Here is a 22,438-nt window from a genome sequence, read left to right as displayed (position 1 = left end):
TTTCCTTACCTTTGCTATATCAAGTAACTTCAGAAAAGATATTTTGAGGTATTTTGTGGTGGTGGTGTACCTTTCCTTGACTGTACCGTTTCAGTAGCTGAATGTGAGCTGAATGTGTCGATTTTTTTGCCTGTCTGTCCAGTATTTTCTTCCCTATTAATTTGCATATCACATCTTGCTGTTGTGTAAAACCAATCTATAATTAGACACTGAGATATTTAAACAAAATATATACATTTTCATTCTCACACCTCTTCTATTGACACTTTAAATTTCAGAAAATCGTCCACTTGCCTACTTCTTGTACCTAAATGTGTAACTGATTTCTTGTACGTCGCTTAAAAACAAACATTCTGGTTTGTGTGTCATTGCTTTAACATCTTAGCATTTTAGAGAAAGTACTTATCTGGAAATATGTGCATAGGTTTTCTTACTTCCTACTTGAAATTTAAAACTTGCATCAGATTTTCTTTTTAGGACATGACATTTTCTTCTTTCTCTGGGGGGGAACATTTTCTTGAAGTTTGTGACCTTCTTCACCTGCCAGTTTTCTTCCAGTCTTTAGTATGAAATTTCTGCCCAAAAGAGATTACTTAAATGAATCTTGTATACCACCAGAATCTAGAATTCAAAGTGTAGAGATCAGATTTAGAGTGCAAGGAGCTCTATGGAGTCTTATTTGATATAAGGAAGTCTTGCTTCAGTTAATCAACCTGTTCCTTAATTGACTAAGCTGAAACAAATCTCTCTTAAATTAAAACATATGCTTTTGGCAATGCTTAATTATGGCAAATTGAATTTGCACCTAAAATTGTATGGGTAAAAGCTTGCTCTGGAGGTGAGCCTAAAGTTACACTGAAATTGAATCTGAAAATTAATTGGCATGCAATAACTTCGACCTTTATCTCCACCTTCTCAAACAATATTGGAAGATAATGTGTAAAAAATTAAAATATGTCATCACACTTGAACAAAAAAGGGCAGGGAAAAGGGAGTATTTCTAACTTTTCACTTCTTAAAATGACTCTTTTTCAACTGGAAAGTTTTGTGTATGTCACAAAATCTTACGAATATGTTCTGTGAGAACATATTTCCTAATTTATTGAAATAAAAGGCATCACTTATGCTGCTTTTTGTGATCCTCCCTCCCTCCCTCCCTCCCTCCCTCCCTCCCTCCCTCCCTCCCTCCCTCCCTCCCTCCCTCCCTCCCTCCCTCCTCCCTCCCTTTCAACTTTCAACTGTCTGCTAATATGGAAAATTCTGTCATCTACATGCCTTCCTCCCTCCCTCCCTCCCTCCCTCCCTCCCTCCCTCCCTCCCTCCCTCCCTCCCTCCCTCCCTCCCTCTCTCCCTCCCTCCCTCCCTCCCTCCCTTCCTCCCTTCCTCCCTTCCTCCCTTCCTCCCTTCCTCCCTTCCTCCCTTCCTCCCTTCCTCCCTTCCTCCCTCCCTCCCTCCCTCCCTCCCTCCCTCCCTCCCTCCCTCCCTCCCTCCCTCCCTCCCTCCCTCCCTCCCTCCCTCCCTCCCTCCCTCCCTCCCTCCCTCCCTCCCTCCCTCCCTCCCTCCCTCCCTCCCTTCCTCCCTTCCTCCCTTCCTCCCTTCCTCCCTTCCTCCCTTCCTCCCTTCCTCCCTTCCTCCCTTCCTTCCTTCCTTCCTTCCTTCCTTCCTTCCTTCCTTCCTTCCTTCCTTCCTTCCTTCCTTCCTTCCTTCCTTCCTTCCTTCCTTCCTTCCTTCCTTCCTTCCTTCCTTCCTTCCTTCCTTCCTTCCTTCCTTCCTTCCTTCCTTCCTTCCTTCCTTCCTTCCTTCCTTCCTTCCTTCCTTCCTTCCTTCCTTCCTTCCTTCCTTCCTTCCTTCCTTCCTTCCTTCCTTCCTTCCTTCCTTCCTTCCTTCCTTCCTTCCTTCCTTCCTTCCTTCCTTCCTTCCTTCCTTCCTTCCTTCCTTCCTTCCTTCCTTCCTTCCTTCCTTCCTTCCTTCCTTCCTTCCTTCCTTCCTTCCCTGTTTCATGATTATACTTACTTGTCCGATTAAGACTTATTTGCCATTTCACATGACCCCTTTTTGGCACTATTTCAGGATAAAACAGGAATGGAACTTCATATTAGAGTGCCAGAAGAAAGGCATTCCTCAATCAAAATACCTCAAGAATGGCTTTGTAGACACCAATGAGAAGATCTTTGACAGTTATGGAAAGACTCCTCCTGCCCAGAAAAGGCGTGCTTTGTTAGATGAAGCAAATAAGGAAAAAAACAAGTTTATTTTTCGGCTTTCTGGAGAGCAGTGGACGGTAAATATAACAGAAAATGTCTTATTGTTTGGGTAGCATAGCACCATAGCTTTTAATCCCACAAAAATTCTTTTGCCACTGTGTATGCTATTGGTGCTTTTTCACACCAGTGCTAGCGGTGACAAAAGCATTTCCTATTTTACTGTGAACTAGTCGGTTAGTTTTCAAATATGATTATTTTAAATTCTCTAATGATACTTGTAATTTAGCTCTCTGAAATATTTTGATATTAGAAATTATATTGCAATAAGATATCTTCCTCTGAAATTTTCAATGGATGAAAGAAGATGAAAATAATATTCATCTTTGTTGCCTTGTTGATGTCTTCTACTACTCAGAGATGTGTCTCCCTGCTCTAATGGTATGACAACAATTTTCTGAAGCTCTGTTCAAATGAAGATTAATATTAGCATCAGTCCACAATGGTCTTGCTGAAAAAACCCCCCACTTTTTACTTAAAGTTGTGGTTTATATGTAATAGATGTTTGGAAATGAGCTGTCAATTAATTCTGTTTTCAAATTCTGCAAAAGGTGGATCAGAGATGGTCTGAAGATTTCTAGAGTTGTTACAGCTTTGAGAGAAAGTGAAACTAGGATTTTTACTTTTATTTAGTTTATAATTTTGAAATAATTTTTTGAGATTTTAATTACAAAGAAATGCAGGTTAAATGCTAACCAAGTGGCTAAGCTTTACCAATACAATTATTTTGATCCACCTGAATCACTAATTTGTCTCAGATTTGATCTTGAATATAAAGACATTTTCCAGTTTTTGGTTTTTTCCTGGCTTTAGTTCTTTTCTGAATGAACATAAAGTTGATGAAATTTTAGGAAGATAGAAAGCCTTGGTTCCCATCCCTCTTTAGTAAGGAGGCTGCTTCTTCAGCTGATGTCAACCATTCATGTGATAGTATTGAATGCTTGAGAGATATCATGCGTTATCTTTCAAGAAGCTTGGATATTGAGAATGATGTTAAATCTGTATAGTTTTATATTGCATGCTTTCCTATTCTGTAGACTTTCTAGGTATGTTAGAAGACAAAAAAAAGAAAATTACAGCTCCTTAGACACTGAATAGCAAACGGCAAATACTTTCATCAGGGAGGAGACATCTGCATAGCTGAACTCTTATGTTGCTTATTCTTTTCTGTCAAACCTTTAACATTTTGTTTTGTCAGCTTGAACAAGGCTTTATATTAGGAGGTAAAATCAAACATAAGTAATTTGTTCTGTTTTCCATAGAATTTAATTTCAGTTTGACATGCTGATTATATTTAAGATATATCAGTGTTCTTTTATGTGCATTGTACTGCCATGAGCAGTATTCTGCTAAGCACTATGTGCTTTGTCTTCATATCATATGTTCACTGTGACCATCTCATACATTCATTGAACCTCCTAAGTTATTTTAAAAATTTGAACTCTACTTGATAAAGTTATAAAGGAAGTGTATTTCTCCTTAGTGTAAAAATATCATTAAAATTTTACTGGTTATAAAAATCATATAATGCTTTAAAATTTTTTTAAATTTTAATCTTGAATGCTGCTTCTAAACCAAAAACTGAATCAGAAATGACACTCTCTTCCCCTATTACTCTCTCACAAAAATATGCACCTAAGTAAAATGAATTTGCAGACTATTACAACCAAAGATTTCACAAGATGGAAATTTGAATATTTGAATATCTTGTCATGTGGCAATTTTCTCTGTATGTCTGTATGTTCTGTAGCTGGAACCTGTAATGTCATTTGCAGTTTAGTTTTCCTAATAAGTTCATGAATTGAAGGTCTGGAAAATAAAGGAGAAGTAGAAGATGGGGTTGTCTGTGCACTTATACCAGCACACAACCAGCTTGGTTTGCTGCTGTCTGGCCACTTACTGTTGTCAGCAGCAGACAGCACAACCCTGGGAAATATCCATTTGGGAACTGGCTGCTGAATTTGCTCTGTCTTTTGCTTTCAGCTGATAAGTGTTTCTGTTAGGTTTCCCCTTTCCTCTCATCAACAAAGCTGTAATATATCCTCTAGACAGTTGACAGCTAAATCTGAGTAGGCTGCTGGTATGAATTACAGATTAAATTTTGAGAAATGGGCTTGCTTCTGGGCTGTTGTTTTCTCTTTCTGGACACCGTGAAGTTAAGCCTAACAGAGTAAGCCCCAGTCAGTGTAAGGATTTTTTAGGATCAAAGGAAGTGGCTTTACCACAAACCTTCCCATAGGTCCCAATGCAAAGGCTGTCACTGGATACTACAGCAGCTAATGAATTGAGTCTACAAATAAAATAATTATGCTATTTGAAATATTGCAGTCAATTAGAATGGTAGCTTGTATTGGGCACTGACCAGTGCCTATGCTATCTAGATGGCAAAAACATAGACATGGTACAAAGATGTTATTATCTTATAGTCCATGTCCATACAGCATAACAGTAAATCTGGTCCACTGATTGAGTATGAGGCTAAAAATGAAATTAATAAAACAGTCCAGCATATAATGGCATAGCTTGGACAACTATTTTGAAAATCACCTGGACAATGCTCTCTGGAAAGTCACCTTGAATCTCTTTCTGAGAACCTTTGTAAGGGAAAAAATCCTAGTAGGAATTTCTTCTTTTAGGACTTCTGTGCCACTTTTTTCCCACCTCTCAAATGTCATTGAAATTATAATGTGTTCTCCTCAGGTGGACAACCACTGTTTCTTGTAGCTGTAAAGTAATTAATTTTACATGTCTGAGGAAAGATAAAGCTCATACAACAAATAGTAAGCAAGAGAAAGAGGGACACACTACTAGCTAAGTAGAGTAGGTCTTAGTTTTATAGTATGCACTCTTTTGACCTAATATATTAATTAATTTTTGTTGCTGCCCATGGATACCTTGGTGCTTTAACTTACCCTTAATTCTAAAGTAAGATTTAAAAAAAATTTTTTTCATTGATAAATAATAAAAACTGTGGTTTAATTTTTCTAAAACTGTGAAGGAGTTTGATATTAATCTGAGAAAATGCTTTGAGTGCTGCACCATCTTCAATTTATCAAGAGGTTTGTGGGATACCCCTTTTAGTTCGGGAGAACAGCAAGGCTGTTCCTCTTCATAGGGGCAAGTGTTTCCCTTTGCTCCCTTCTCTGTCTTCCAGTAAAGAGCTGGAAATGGTCTGTTGTGACTACATGGTACAAAAAAACATATACAAAATCAGTACACTCTCCTGTAAGGTGGAGAACTAGAGTGCTAAACAGTATCTATTTGACTCAAACAACTTTTTCCCTCCTATTCTACATCCTTCCATATGAATAAGGGTTTTCCCATCTGTGTGGAATCTATGTGGCATCTATGACCCTCCAGCTAAATGCAACCCCCTGTAAGCAGCATTTTCAATTCTGTACAGACAGGAAAGACAGCACTAATTAAATTTGCAGGTGGTACTTATTCTTTTATTTTGATGCAGAAAAACGTGCAGCACATGTGCAGCAGGTAGAGGAGTGGAAACCCACTCCAGAGAGTTGTACAGATTTCTCATTACCTTGCCTGAGCCAGATCAGATTTTATTTTTCAACTGCCATGAACTGAGAAATGTAGAAGATGGATCACAATGAAGCACACACCTAGTGGGAAAGTGAAGCAAGAAGTGAAATGATACGTATCAATACAGAAGGGAAGGTAACTATGCAGGAATACCTATAGGCCTATAGGATCTACATGTGTAAATTTGAAAAAACCTGAAAGTAGACAAATCAGCAGCCAAAGAACAGCTTAATCAAACATCAAAAACTTGAACAAACATCCAGAGTATCCTTAATTAGAATTAGATATTTTAATTTAGCTAAGAGTCAAGTAGCACTATTCCTAGTTCAGAAGTTAAGAATTAATAGAAAGCAAAATGCATTACTCTTGTTAATGTCTTGGGGGATCTATGTAGTCTAGAAGGGAAAAACCTGGGTTTTGTCAATATCATATGTATAAACAAACAGTGATTCTTACTGTATTGTATTCTTAATGCACAGGAACCAAATTTAGAAGTTACAAAAGTAAAGGAAAAAAGATTACATAATATTTTTTATGGAGCAAAGTTAGTGATAACACTTCATCCAAGTTATTTGAAAAAGAAACTTTCAGAAGGGTTATGTGTGCAACTTATCCAAAATATTTCTGTTTCTTGGACTGTGTTTTATCTTCACAATTTTGAAATGTTGGCAGGTATTAAGAATGTACTCACACCTTTTTTTTTTTTTTTTTTAATGTAGCAAATCCTAGTTATTCTCCATACATCCACTCCTTCTGTTCCCATGGTGCTTTTTGCTCCATTTTGATGTGTGAAATACAGCACTGAAATGTGTTTAAAAAAAAAAAGCTCTAGCTGGGAAAACCAGATAGTACAGACAAGACCAAACAGATAGAGTGACTCAGATAGGTTTCAGATTTAAAACAAAATGATTGCATTAGCAGTTAAAAAATGATGATATGGTGACAGACATTTGCAATGGTCCTCAAAAACAAACACCTACTATGAGGATTTGACAAATTGCTGTTTTACATGAAGATAATTAAGGCAAAGTGTTAAGATTTAAAGATTTGGCCGGGGAATATTTTTTCCCTGTATTTAGATACATGTTAGGAAAGAACTCTAACGTTATGCTTTATATTTATCTGTTCTTTTTTCATTAAAAGGAATTCCCAGATTCTCTGAAAGAACAGACCTATCTGAAAGAATGGCATGTGAACAATACATTGATACAAACCATTCCAGGCTACATTGCATTATTTCAAGATCTGAGAGTACTGGAACTGTCAAAAAATCAAATCAACCATCTTCCAGTGGAAATTGGTAAGTTGTTTCAAGATATTCAGCTATCTATACTTACATGGTTTAAATATATTGTATGGGAATGAGCATCCATGCATATTCTTATTAATTTACTGATAACTGACTTCACACTTGTTTCCCGTGAACCATTATGTCTAAATTTTTACAGTTCTCTGACTTGAACTATACTTACTGAATTGTATGCATTACCATGTGTATAGCATGGATAAAATATGGTAAAAAAATGACACATTTTTTTATCAGATTATGAGGCATTTATTGACTGTATTCAAGTAGATGGAGAGTTCTTTTGAGACCATGTATTGTTTTACTTTCTTTAAAGGTAAAAAAAAAAATAGAAGTATTGCAGAGTTGTAAACCCCAAACAAGGTGAACTGAAACATAAATTGTAGTAGAATGGAGCAATAGTTGCATGAAATCCACCTTTTGAATTTTATAATGAGTACAGGAATATTCCCCATTTAATAAAGCTCTATAACCAACATGACATCAGAGTTTTTAGAGAAAAAAATTAAGTTACATACCTTTGCTATTTTACGCTTCATAACAAAAATTTTAGTGTTTGCCTCTCCTATGTTTTCTGATCTTACAATATAAAAAGCTTGTTTGAAAGTCTGTAGTGGTTTGAGAGGGATTTGCTGGTTTTAGAAGGAAGAGTGTTGCTGTAAACAGTGGTATATTTGAGAGTTAAAGAGACTGGGTTCACTATAAGGCCCCTGTAGCCAAGTCCATGAGCCTAGGTGTATTAATTTCTCAGCTGTTATTTTTAAATGTAATGCAAAGCTTCACCAATCACTGGTGTGCCTTATGTACACTAAGAGCTAACAGCTGGAAAAAAAAGAAAAAAAAAAGAAAAAGAAAAAAAAGAAAAAAAAAAGATAAAGAATAAACTCACCACCTCTATAGTTATCATAGGGTTAACGAAGAAAAACACCAAAATAGAGAGCATCCTGATACATAGAAATTAGTGCTAGACATTCTTGCCCATTTCTACTCTGTTGGTAGAGTAACAGTAGTGCTTCTGATTTTTTTTTTACTAACATGTTTTACACAGAAAACTTCCCATTGACTGAGATATATTATATAGTTTCAACCTGTCAGCTAGTATATTAGCAAATCATAAAGAAGACACAAGTAGGAGATAATAGGTATAAACACTGTTTTGCCAGTACATTGTGGGACTCAGGTAGTTGAGTGAGTTTCATGTACATACACCTACAAAATGGTGTGGTTACCTCAGACCATTACACATAAGCTTTTATGTGTTCATTGCTTAACAGTTGAGGCAGGTAATTGCTAAGAAATTTTTTCTTTATTCTTGTAATAGTGTGCATCACTGCTGAAAATAATTCCCAAGAAAAAAGTGATTATGAATGCTAATAATGCGTGTTTCAGAATTAAGGCTCAAACCCATTTTTCTAGCATAACCAATTCAGCCATATCACACCTTTCTTTGGAAATTAGTTTCAATTGCTTCAAGTAGCAATTGCTGTTCTTTCAATTGTGTTTAGATGATGTGATTTCTGTTCAGCAGTAGCTTTAATGTTACTCACATTTATTCACTTTCCCTCCAGCATGCTCATCCCTCTAGCTTAATACCCACAATTTCTTCCTTTCAGTATTTTTGTTATGGCTTTTTTATGTAACTGACTGGAAGGGCAAGTGAATATTAGAAAACTGCTGTAGGTCCTGCCTCAGACACAATGTTATAGCACTCAGCATCCTCCTCTTAACAGTGAAATATTGTTGAGAATTTTTTTTATTCAAGATTCATTAAATGAGAGTGGGCATGACTGTGCTAAATAATCATCTGTAGAAACCTGGGTTTGAACATTTACTTTTGCGATACTGCATAATCAAATTAACAAGTTTGGTCATCTGTAGATAGTATTTGTAAAAAAAATTCTTCATCACAGCAGTAATTCTAGCTTATCTATACAGATAGGTTAGACAAAGATTTGATAATATAATTTAGAAGGAAATAGTACAAAAAAGCCAGTCTGGGCTTTTTTTGTTGTTGTTGTTCAGTGAAACTGAGCAGTTAAGCACTTTTTCTAGAACTACAGGTTATGTCCTGTGTTGATAAACTACATATTAGTAATTCAACGGAGCTGCCATTGTTGTTATGACATAAATTGCAGAGAACTATTTATCTTAATTTTTATAATCCTCTCTTGTTGAGGAGGTATGTGAGGAGATATACTTGTAAATGTCTATGCTTTTATTTTAATGTACTATATGCCTACAGACATACACACTAATGTGTATTGGAAATGCTTATTATTTTCAAATTTTGAAATAAAAAGGTGTTATTGTGAAAGGTCTTGGGTAATCTGAAGTCTTTGGATTCTTCAGTATGAGTCCCCTCAGACTTTAGTTAACTAGCTGCATTTCACAGGGAAAATAATCAATGTGGGTTTGGTTTGGGAGTTCTATCTAAGCAAGGAGTAAGGACTGGGTGCTAACTCAGAAAACAAGGTCTCTAGAAAGGTTCAGTTCTAAGGTATTCATAATTTTCTGTTGTATTTACAAAACAACAGCAAGCAGGCAAATATCACAGCTGAAACATACTTCAGAGTAAAAGTTGGCAGTGACATTCATGCTGTTCAGTCTTTAATCTTCAGATGGAATTGGAACCAAGTTTAGACCAACAAATCATCCAGCAGAGTCTAAACTGATGATCCATGTTAGGACTACTGTTGATTCTCACAAGAAGGCTTTAGAGGTGTGAAAGAGCAGCAGATGATAAGGATATTTTCAGTGAAAAAAAGTATTGCTGCAGTGGTAGTCTTTGGACTAAAATATCTGCAGGAATTGAAGTTCATGTTCCTGATGTTCATGTTTGACTTGCTTTGGAAGGGAACACTCTACTCTGAATCAGAGACAAGAAAGACTTAAATCCATTTGCAGATATTACAGGACACTCTGGGCCAAAATCACCTGTGCACCTCAACAGATTAAATTTGAATTAGAAGAGAGATGGGATTACTTCTGATTTTTTTTTTTCTTTTTTTTTTTTTTTTTTTGAGTAGCAAATGTTTTAGTGGGAAACAGGTAAAAATAAAAATTACTGTCTGTCTTAGAGCTGTGAGGTTAGGTTTTCCCAGGAATAATAAAAAATCATTAGCAGGCATGTAACTGGCGGATTTCTTTGACAATGTCTTCTGAGTGAGTTTGAAATTCTGTCTCTAGATGCATGGTTGCAGCACAGTCTATATGTATCAGTAAGTGCTAGTACATTACTAGTTGTTATGACTAAAAATACCCAGATGACTACGTTCCCAGATCAACACAGTAATTAGTGAACTGCATTTTCAAGTGATCTCAAAGTTTTTGTGCTGGTATCGGATAGCTGTATCAGGACTTACTGTCCCATAAATAATTAAAAATCTCAAAGAACTGTTAATAAAATCTTTGTATCTCGTTATGTTCTCTCACATTTCTGAAATGCCGAATATTTAAGAGGAAAATAATTGTGCTTTTGAGACATATTTTAATAAGAAATCTCAGGGATTTTTTTTGGTCTTTTTTCTACTTCACAGTATAAAAAATTTGTCCATGCCATTAATCCAGTTTCCTAGAACTCAGAGGGGAAAACTATAAAGCATGCAGTTTTCAATTTTGTATTACTTCTAGACATCTGAAATAGCTCTTGCTATTAAGATTCCTGGTGTGCTGATGTGGGAGTTTCTAAGAATCTTAGTTTAAACGAAGTCTAGTTTTGAGGAGTTTCAGACTCATTGCTTACCCTTCCTATTTATGTAGTATTGAAAGCTATCATTCCAATAGCTCAATCTTGTATACAACTGAAGAAAATTTTGATTAGATTTCCCATTTGAAGGGGAAGTATTAAACACCTCTGATGCAAATTGTAAGTTTGCCAATTGCTTTAAGGCTAGTTGCTCAAAAGATAATTTGCTCATACTGGAAGAGTTGGTAAGCTCCTCAAAATTTAATCCTTGGTTACTTCATAAAAAAGTACAAAACTGTACTTCTTATTGGACGAACCAGAGAGGAAACAATATTTTTTATTACTCTGGTTAAGCTATCAAAAAGGCAGTATTATATGAAAAAGTAATGAAAATATTCTACTTTAACTAATTTCAACATCTGGGTCTTGCAGATTCCAGTATTTTATTAAGCTGAGTTTCTTTAAAGCATTTAACGAGTGTCGTTGGTTACTAATCTCAGACTGTAAGCACTACCCTGGAAACTATTCATTACATAAATTATTTTTGCCAGAAGACTCATACATATTGACATTTTTGTGTTATTTAACTACATTACATTAGATTGTTATTACCGAACTTTGCAGTTTATTTCTCAACTTCCTTATGCAAAAAGTCTTTAGAAAGTCTTCATCTTTCCTTTACTTGGATGTTTTAAACAGAAGTTTTAAAAAAAATAAGCTGATTCTTTAACTGTTACTTGTAAGCTTGAACATCAAAATCTCCTTTCAGATGAATCAAAGGCAACATCAGAGATTCAACAGAGGAGGCTGGAAATAGGAGACGATTTGCCTTGAACAGTAGAAAGCTGCTATCAGATCATTGTAGATCAGTGAAAACCTTTGCATTTTACTCGTTTATACAAGCAGATCTGTATTTGCATTAAATTGGGCCTTTGTAACCTCATATGTATTTTACCTCTGACACCTTGTTAGGAACACTAAGGTAGTTTATCTAAATAGTGAAGTTGCATAACTAGTATGCATTATTAGCATGCTGGATTGTGCATCAGAAATTATAGAGTTTAATTACTCGTTTAAATTTTTTAAGAAGTAATGAATTAAAAATTTAAACCAGGAAGAAATGCTATCTTAGGCAAGAACTGTGGCACTGCAGATCCCAGGGAAGCTGTGGATTTCATTACTGATCCTACTGCTTCTCCTTGGAAAACACAGAGATGTTTTAGCTGTTTAACTCCCTAATTTGCATTTTTTATAGAACTGAAAATTCAGTGCCGTTAAGCATAGTTAACAAAATTGTTGTAACAGCAATGGTTTTATTATTACTACTTTGAACTGAGAATTGTTCTTGGATATTATTTAAAGGAATTGGTGAAAAAGTAGGTATTACATAGAACTGCAAGTTTACTCCCTATAGGCAGACCCCAGTAAATCATATCCCACACATCTGTTTTTGTCCTGAGTTTGTTATCAGAATAAATTCAGTTGTAAGACTCATGTTTTTCCAAGTAATTTTTGTAACCTTAGCCACAGCAATTACTGGAAATTGACTACACTTCTGTCAGATTAGAGAAAGCTTATATTTGAGAATACAAAATATCTTGCATCTTCTACTTGCTTTCTCATACCTGCAAGGTGGGACAAGCCATATTGTGAACATTGACATATATGCTAGAGATTACAAAAGGAGAAAAAAATCTTGAAAAGCATGGTTTTGTAAGGCACAAAAATCAGAAATTGCAGTTGACATTATCTTTATCACTCTTCCCAAAAATACTGTTAAATTTTTTATAATGTTTTTATTGTAAGCAATTCTATTCTGTGTCTCCTTGGGAGATTCATGAGAAGAGTTAGACAAGAAGATGACTAGGATGTCACTCAGTTGGACACTAGATGTGTTGTCTTCATTAGTTCTTAAGCTACTATTTGAACTGAGAGGTAGAAATTTCAGTGGGTGAAAAGTTAGTAAATGCATTTGTTGTGGGTTAACATTTACAGGCACCTAAACCTCATGCAGCTTACTCAGCCTGCTGAATTCTCTTTGAATATCCCACAGCAGAATGAGGACAGAATTGGAAGGGCAAAAGTGGGAAACCTAATGCATTAAGATGAAGACAGTTTAGTAAGTGAATAAAAACAGACAAGCAGACAAGCAAACAAACAAGTCAGGCAAAAGCTCACCATCAGTTGACCAGTGCCCAGTCAGTCCCTGAGCAGCAACCACGCTGGATAAGTCCTCCCCATTGCTGCCCACCCACTCCCATCTTTTACTAAAGAACATGCTATTGTACATATTCCCCTGGCCCCTGCCATCCTCTTGCCTACCCCGAGGTAAGTCACTAGGGCAGCAAAGGGAGAAGCAGAGGTGGCTTTCATGCTGTATCAGCTCTGTTCAGCAACAGCAAAAACACTGGTGTTTTATCACCACTGTTTGGTCACAAATCAAAACTATAGCACAGTACAGACTGCTATGAAGAAAATTAATTCCGTTCCAGGTAGACTCAGTACTGTATCCTGCTGCCAAAATGAATGACAAAACATTCTAAATAAGTAGTTTCTTTTTCATTCTGAGGGGTTTTGCTCTGCTTCACTGAGGGGTTAATTGAATGAGAAATTAATTTGTGATCCTCTGATTTTCTATTGTATTTTAAACCATTTGATTTTCTATTGTATTTTAAAACGTTTCTGCTTTAGTGGTTGTTGTGTTGCAACAAGGTGTAAGTTGATGCTTGTGCCACTTAGCATGTGGCAAATTTTCATTTGTCTACATCATGAAAATAAACTTGCTGAGGCTTCATCATGGGTAGCCTAAATTTTTATTATTTTATGTGCATAAAAATCCAGATATAAGGTTGTTCACACATTTACACCATTATGTTGTTTTCATTACTCTCTTGCCACCAGGCCTAGCGAGCAGGACATTGATGTACTGCCAAAACAATGCCTGTTTCAGTCTCACAGAAAATGGTCCTGCTATTTTAACAAAAAGAGCACTCCACAATGAAGATTACACAAGGTTGTAACCAAAGAAACACAAACTACATCATCACTAAATGTAGTCCAAGACATTATAAGTGCTTTAAAATTAAGCTGGCAAAGATGATAAGTTTCAATAAAGAAAATAATGAAACAAATGCACACATTCATTAAAGTTTATGATCAAAATTATGCTGTGATGGACACCAAAGACAGAATTCTTGATTCAGTAATTTTAGTAGGAGTTAATTCCAATTCATGATTAATTTATTAATTCCAAATTAACAGGTTCTATAAAAAATACTCCAATGATTGTCATTCAGTAAGCAAGCTTTCTAAAGTGCCCAAATATAAAGCCCACTTCTCCAGTTCTAACTGAGGTCATTAGGTATTTTTACTATTGGTGGTAGAATCAAGGTTTTTCCAAGTCTTTGTTCCATCCTTTCAAAATTTTATCAAACCATGTGTGATTATGGGAAACCCATATGTGTGCGACACAGTACTTTTACCCCTCCCAAGGTCAGTGACCATTGCAAAAAATATTAATTAAACTTACCCATTCTCACATTAAGGAGATTTTTCTTTTCTATACTAAGTATGTCTTTTAAATTTACTTTCTACCCTTATGGATTACTTTTTATTATATAGGTTTTTTTAGTATACTGATTTTAATTATTTTTCCCTCACAGGATGCTTAAAAAACCTGAAAGTGCTCAATGTGAGTTTTAATAACCTGAGTTCAGTCCCTCCAGAACTGGGTGACTGTGAGAATCTGGAAAAACTGGATTTATCTGGAAATATGGAAATAACAGAGCTCCCATTTGAAGTAAGAAAACAAGCTGTTTCTTCCATCCTTTTTATTTGGATTATAAGGTATTTTATCACAGTCTTAAAATTTTTTCTTAACAGATAAAATGGGACTCCTTGCAGCTTTTAGCAATAATGTTCTAGTAGTAATATCACTGAAAATGCCTTAACAGCACTTAAATGGAACAAAACTTCTTTGTTTTGGCTTTCAAACAACTAAATTTGGTTTGTATTTATTCTGACATATGAAGGAGGACATGATCCCAATGGGCATTTGACTAGTTTTGATAAGAAGAGGGTTGCAGATAACTATTTTCTGTGAAAGTAAAGTGCATCTTGGCAGCCAAATTCACACACTAATCTTCCTTTGTTCCCAGTGCCTGTTTTCCTTTCAAAAGAGTATGGAGAGGTCTATAAACAACACTGCATGTTGCTGTGAGCGTAAATATCTCTCTGAAAGGGATATTATATGTGAGGCACCACATGAATATATAATGAAGATTGAGGAAAGGACTCCCAGGCATGCGTCAACATTGTTTCTTGTGTTAGATGCGGAACTGCACTCTGCCACAGTTGCTCTGAGACTTACTGTTCATAAAGAAATTAAACCAGTGGCTGGTGGCTCTCTAGTTTCAGATGCCACCTGTGTTTTGCAGGTTCTTAATATCTTGATTCCTGGATGATAAGTGGGTGGAGCTTTAGGGAGAAACCTCAGGCTCTTTATTGATTCCTACTTTTTCTCTAAATGTGTAACAGGTGATTTAAAGGTGAAGTTGCAGTGGGATAAAGTCATGTGGGACCTGGTTTGGCCATGGTTGTGTTCTGTTCTGAAGAAACACAAACAGCAATTAAACTCTCCTTCTGACTTTTCCCTGTAAGGTAGTTTATCTGAAATCAATTATTAAGGAATTATGTGAAGGAAATGGAAACAAAGGGTGAACATGAAGTTTTCATCATAAGTAAACACTGTTATAAACTCCTCCAGAAAACAAAGATAGGGCATAAGCCAGATAAAACTTATTGGTAAAAAGGAACCATAGTGAAATCAGAAAATAGATCCTGAAAGGCAATAGAATTGATTAAAAGCATCTAGGAAAAGTAATTATTTTCAAACATGTGGATGAGAATAGTGAATTTAGCTCCAATCTTTGTTACATTAAAATCAATTAATATATTCCCAGTTGTTTATAAATGCCTTGTAGTGTAAAGGCATATCCATGTCTACACTTTATGTGTACCCTTTGCATGTAAGCTAAACTGCGAATGGAAGTCTTTCCAGGGCTGAGTCCTAAAATTCCATCATTTCTCTTGGACAGCTTGAAAATTTTGTTCCCTTCTGACAGTCTCTTATCCAGTGGGACTGAAAGCCACTAGAACTCAGTGTAGTCTACTGGGTAATGGTACATTTACAATCTACAGAAATAAATTTGGAGCTGTGTGAATGACTTTATATAACAGCCAAAACTGGAAGGAATGTCTTGTCAGCAGTGGTCTAAAATCTCAAAAATTGAAATACTGGCATTTTCTATTATGTTTCCTTGTTTTTCTGGAGGCCAGCCCTTAATTTATACTTGCAGTGACCTGGGAGGCAGGGTATACAAAACTCCTCTTCAGTTTATAAAATTAGTTTCCCAGAATCAACATTTCAAGGGCAGCTTTGGAAGCTGAACATAAAATTTAGAGAACACATTTGTCAAATGATTTAAAATGCTGCAAAGTGTTTGGCTTTTACTGCATTCAATTTACCTGATGTCATTCAGAGCAATTGCATCAGTATCTGATGTTTGGTTCTCAGATGGGCAAAAAGCAGAAGTTGCTGGTAGGTAACTATTTAATGAATTAAAATATTGAGTTAGTCTGAACAGTCTAAAAGGGGAAAACAGAAAGTCACTGTGAAGTGTTGTGGTGGCCTTGCCTGGACCAGTAGCTGAATGTCCACTCATTTGCTCAATCCCTCCCCCTCAGCATGACATCAGAAGAAAAAAGGTAAGAAAACTCATGGGATGAGAAAAAAGACAGGAAGATGTTTACCATTTACTGCTGTAGGTAAACCAGACTGTATCTGGGGAGACTAATTTAATTTTTCCCTATGTAAATTTGGGTAGTGAGAAAAAAGGTATTAAATTAACATCTTTCCACCCCTCTCAAAGTCAACTTCACTCCTTCACTCCAGACTTCTCTGTGAGTCCTGAGGCTAGGTACCTCTAGCTGTTTGTCCTATTCCACATTTTTCCTCTGCTCCAGGATGGATTTTCTGTGGGCTTCTTCAGGAATATCTATCTGCAACAGTGTGGGTCTTCCATAAGCCATGGTGTGGAGATCTTTTCCACCATGGAAGTCCTCATCATCATCATTCATGGAGATTGGTAATACCACTGCTCTTTTTCTTTTTATTCTCTATGACTTTGATGCTTTTTTACCTTTCCTAAAAAATTTTTAGAGCTGCACATTGCACTTGGCTGAGGGACTTGGATGTGTCCTGTGATGTGTTCACTGGTGTCTGCTTGAATGAACTCTGTCTGGCACGAGGCAGTTCCTCATCTCTTCCTGCAGAGGCCAGCCTGCAACTCACGTGCTGCCAGCATCTTGTTGTGGACACCAAATACAGGATTTATGTTTCCAAGTTGCATAGCATAGACAACATTTATGTAAAACAGTTATTGCTAACATTGATGAATCCAATGAAATGCTGACAGGGGTTGGTCATCAATCTCCTTTGCTGCATGTTCTGGGAACTGAAGAGTGCAATTGAGCAAGTAGCATGTCAACTCTGTTTGGTAGATGGATGGGATCCCTTTATGATATTATGAAAAAAAAAGAGAAAGCTTGGCAACTGATACACAGAATAAGATAGAGAATTGCTAAAAATGGTTTCTGATTATCATCTTTTAGGAAGAGCAATTTTTGTTTCATTTTAGAAGTTTCTTCGGGGAAAGTTAAAGAAATGCATGAGAACAGCAACAGTAGTCTCCTGTGTAAAACAAATCTGACAGGAGTAAAGGCACTTCAGCAAAGTAGAAATGATCAAAGTGTAATTGTAGCTTGGTTTTGTACATAGGATAATGGCCAGACACTCAGTGATAACATGCATGAAAATAGGTGCAAAGAGATTGATAACATGCCTGTAATTCAGTCAAGAATTTTTGACAGACACATAAAGGTTTATGAGATCATCAGAACTTTGAGGCTGAATAACATCTTCAGGAATCAGTCCTCCTGTTCCCTGTGTATCCATTGTCTTTATGACAGGTGCAAAAATTCCAGAATAACTTGGAGCTTTTAGTTTACTTGGTTATTTAGTTGAGAACATTTATTTAGGAGAACAGTAGGGTTTTTGTTTGATTTTTTTGTTTTTATTTTTTTTCTTTAAATACACACAAAATATTACATTATGAGGTAATTCATGGGGAGAAATCTGAATGCTATGGAGAATAAAACCATGACTGTAATTGCAGAAGTGGTAGAAGGTGGTTTATTACATAAAACCAAACAATGCCACCAGATACCATTTTGAACAAAAGTTTCTAAATTGTGCAGACAGCTAACATATATATGTATAATTTTTTTCTGGAATGTTTCTGCTCCTGTATTTGTTAGCCAGACAAATAAGAAGTTCACAGACTATTATGGTGCCTGTTAGTTCACTTAACTTGTTTTGAGAAGAAGGAAACTTCAGGAAGGACAAGGTGCTAAGCACCTTTATTTTGTACTACTTCACAAGTAAAGGAGAGTTGTTAAATAGGTTTCCAGCATGTATACTGACTACTTCTTGCCTTCTTAATCTACAAATTTCATTTTTAATTCAGCTGTTTTAAGCTGAAATAGGTTATGATTGAGATGGTCCAGCACATCTAAAATCCTTTGGATCTTTATTCTCTAATGGATTGAATATCTGGTACCCACATTTTCCATTGTGTGGGAAAAAATATACCCCAAATCATCTCTTTCTTATTGGTCTAATGAGGTCTGTTTCATGGATCGTATGTATCAGTCTACTAGGAACACTTATATGTGGTATCTGGACTTGTGTCAGAATTTCTATTTGAGTGTGCTTTGGAGCCATGCTCTTTAGTGACACATGTTGTGCCATAACATCAGGAGGCAAGCATGCTGATAACTTGTTAGTTCATTTATTGTAGAAGGCTTTCCCCTGTTTTCAAAGACCACTTGCAGCATGCTGTAAGTCACCTCTCTGAATCTCAAAATGAGATAATCTCATGCTCCATTAAAAAAATAAACATGATTTTTTACTTTAGGAAGGTTTAGGATTTTATATAATTCCATAATATGCCTAAGGAAGAACAAACTGATTCAATGCCTATTTTAAAACTGTTTTTATCTCTTCTAATGTTGTATGTCCATCATTTTTAGATGTTGAAATGTTCTGTTTAACGTCCATAATAGATCAGTATTAGTTGCCAAGTAAGCCCTTTGGAAAGAAGGCTTATGAATCTGCAGTTGAATTTAAATCCATTATGGACAAATTTTTAGGTTAAGAATGTCCATCTCTGGACATCAAAGAAAGTATAAACTGAAATAAAATGTAAATGTTAGAGAGGGCAACCTATGTGGCATTACATTTATGTAATAGATATGTCTAGACCTCAGTAACCAGGCTCAGCCCAAGAAGGTGCACTGTGAAGTCTAGGTCACAATCTTCTCTGAGATGATACATATAGTATGTGTATCACTATAGCTTGTAAGACTCTTCTGTGAAGGTGAATTTGTTCCTCTAGGTAATATGTTCAGGAAAGGCATGGCCTGTATGTTACTGTGCTAGTCCCTCACCTAGCATAGTGAGATTATACTGGGTACCATATATATGGAGCTATAGAGAGAAGGAAAAGGATGAATGAATGAATTTTGTTTCTGAACTTTTTGTACCTTCTCTATGTGAATTTAAGAATGAGTATGATGCTGCTATTTGTATTTTAACTGTTGGAGAGTTCCTATTGCTGTCTGCATAAATGTTATGCAATTAATTGGCTTTCCTAGAAATATAAATGACATCATAAATGTGTTTCTGAAATAGGTTTTCTTAAAAAAACCTGCTCTGGCCTTATTTTGTGGTGTATTTAATTCAGAAAATATTGCTTTCTACAGTTATTTACTGAATCACTTAATTAACATTTCTTGTGAGTGGCACAATACCTGCTTTGTGCTCATATTTCAGAGATATAACTTCGCTATTTTGAGGACCAATTCTTCTTCCATACTATAAACTACTGCTAATAATGCTGTATGAGCCAGCAGGATATATATATATGTGACTTGGAAGAAGTTTAATGAGATGAGAGAGAAGAAATTATCATTTTCTGATCTCTACAGTCTGGGATGGCACATGGTGTCAGTTACAGGACAGGAAAGTCACTCCAGACTGACAGCAGCAAGAAAGAAATAGAGATAGATGTCTCTATAATGATAATAAATGTAAAAGAAGTTTTGCAGAGCCATTCTGCTTTGAGCAGTGTTCAGTACCACATCTGAACAGTCCCAGCAAGTGATCTGAAATGTTTTCTGTATTCTGTGTGAGATCTGGGTAGTGCAAAGTGAAGGAATGAGACAGGGGTTGTCACAGCACATGAAGACTTAGTCAAAGAAAAAATATATGTATTTATGCCTGCTTTCTATGTCGATCCTTTATAAACCAGTCCTTGAAGTTCAGAAAAATGTCAAGGGTATGCTTTCTGTCTGTTTTAGCACACTGTTTCCAATAGGTCAATTAAAATCTTCGTTTGTGTTTCTGATGCATGGAAAGTTTCAGCTAAGTCCTGGTATAAGTAAGTCCTGGGGAGATCTGTAAATTATAAAATCATAGAATAGTTTTACTTGGGAGGGACATATAAAGGTCATATAGTCCAGTCCCTGTGCCATGGACATCTTCCACTGGACAAGGCTGTTCAGAGGCCCATTCAGCTCACCTTGATTGTGTCTAGGGATTGGGTATCTACAAACTCTGGTAAACTCCTTCCAATTTTTCATCATCCTCATTGTAAAAAAAAAGAAAAAAAAAATTTTATATATAGTTTAAATCTACCCTTTTTTACTTAAAAAAAATTACCCTTGTCTTATCTGTCCCACTTTCAGGTCCCACTGAAAAGTCTGTCGCCATCATTCTTATAAACCTCTTTAAACACTGAAAGGCTACAATAGTGTTTCCCTGGACCCTTCTTGCCTCTAGGCTTATCAACACCAATTGTCTCAGCCTCCCCTCATGGGACAGGAGTTCAATCCTCTGATCATCTCTGTGGCCCTTCTCTGGACCCAGTCCAACAGGCCCATGTATTTCCTGTGCTGACAACTCCAGAGCTGAACCCAGCTCTCCAGGTGGGCTGTCACAGGAGTAGAGCAAAAGGGATGAATTAATTCCCTTGAGCTGCTGGCCACACTTTTTTGTTGCAGGCCAGGATATGGTTGCTTTTCTTGGCTGCCAGCAAACAATGCCAGCTTTTCATCCACCTGTACTCCCAAGATCTTCTCCACAGAGCTGCTCTCACCCTCTTCATCCCCAGCCTGTACTGCTATTGAGGATCGTCCAGATCTATGTGCAGAACCTTACACTGGGCCTCGTTGGACTTGAGCTTGCTGAGGTCCCTCTGGATAGTCTCCTGTCCCTCAGTCATGTCAACCACACCACTGAGCTTGCTGTCACCTGTAAACTTGCTGAGTGCACACTTGATCCCACTGTCTATATGTCCCTAATGAAGATATTAAAACAGTGCTGGTCCTAATATGGTTCCCTGGAGGGACATCACTCATCCCATCCATCACCACTCTTCCCCATCTATCAAAAAATACATCCATCAAATCTTTATGTCTCCAGTTAAGAGAGAAGGAGGTTGTGGGGAAGTGTGTTAAAAGCTTTACAGGAGTCCAGAGACATGACACGCAGAGATCTTCCCCCAACCAATGATGTAGACACTCCATCATAGAAGGGCACTAGGTTGGTCAGGCAGGACTTGCTCTTGATGGAGCTGTGCTGGCTCTGTTGAATCACCTCCCTGTCCTCCATGTGCTTTAGCATGTCTTCTAGAAGGATCTGTTTCATGATTCTCCTAGGCAATGAAGTGAGGCTGACAGGTCACTAGCTCCCAGTTTTTGTCTTTCTACCCTTTTTAAAAATTGGTGCAACGTTTCCCTTTTTCCAGTCACCAGGGACTTCACCTGACTGCCACGACTTTTAAAAATCAGATAGAGCGGCCTGGCAACTGCCTCTGCCTGTTCCCTCAGGGCTCTGGGATGTGTCTCATCATGTTCTGTAGTGTTATGAATGTTCACATTTCTTTGGGTGGTCATGAACCTGATCTTTTACTAGGGAAGACTGAAGCAAAAAAGTTGTTGAGTACCTCAGCCTTTTTTTCATCCACTCTAATCAGCTTGCCAGTCATGTTCATCAGAGTGGCAATGGTTCCTTTGACCTTCCTTTTTCTGACTGACACACCTGTAGAAGCCTTTATTACTCCCTGCATCCCTTACCAAGTTCAGCTCCAGCCACACCTTGGCCTTCCTGATCCCATCCTTACAAAAGTGGACAGTACCCCTGTTCTTTTCCCAGGATACTTGTCTCTGCTCCTGCTGCCTGTGCAGTTCCTTCTTGCCCTTTGGTCTGACCAACAAGTCTCCACTCATCCAGGCCAGTCTCTTGACTTCCCTGCCTGATTTTTTACATCTGGGTATCAAGAACTCTGGTGCTCTATGGAAAATGCCCAAAAAGATATGTCTGCTTTGTTCTGCTTCTTTTGCACTTTTGTAGGGAATATAATAATAATGCCCCTGCTCCTTTTATAAGGAATATAATAATAATTAGTTTTCTCTTGCATTTCTTAGTAATGTTTACATGTATGCCAATAAAAACCAAAATATGAT

At 36.8% G+C, this 22,438-nt stretch overlaps 1 protein-coding gene across 2 annotated transcripts in view; it reads left to right on the top strand.

The window, feature by feature from the left end:
• Window positions 1-22,438, top strand: part of LRRC2 (leucine rich repeat containing 2) — a 62,484-nt gene that overhangs the window by 17,924 nt on the left and 22,122 nt on the right. For both annotated transcript variants that reach the window (XM_071730178.1, XM_071730177.1), the window contains 3 exons: window positions 2,071-2,281; window positions 6,945-7,101; window positions 14,455-14,591. In XM_071730178.1, the coding sequence (XP_071586279.1) occupies window positions 2,071-2,281; window positions 6,945-7,101; window positions 14,455-14,591 (505 nt within the window). The remainder of the gene's footprint in view (window positions 1-2,070; window positions 2,282-6,944; window positions 7,102-14,454; window positions 14,592-22,438) is intronic.

The sequence above is a fragment of the Heliangelus exortis genome, chromosome Z, assembly GCF_036169615.1.
Source record: "Heliangelus exortis chromosome Z, bHelExo1.hap1, whole genome shotgun sequence".
NCBI classification, from domain to species: Eukaryota; Metazoa; Chordata; class Aves; order Apodiformes; family Trochilidae; genus Heliangelus; species Heliangelus exortis.
This window is presented reverse-complemented; position numbering and strand designations above follow the sequence as displayed.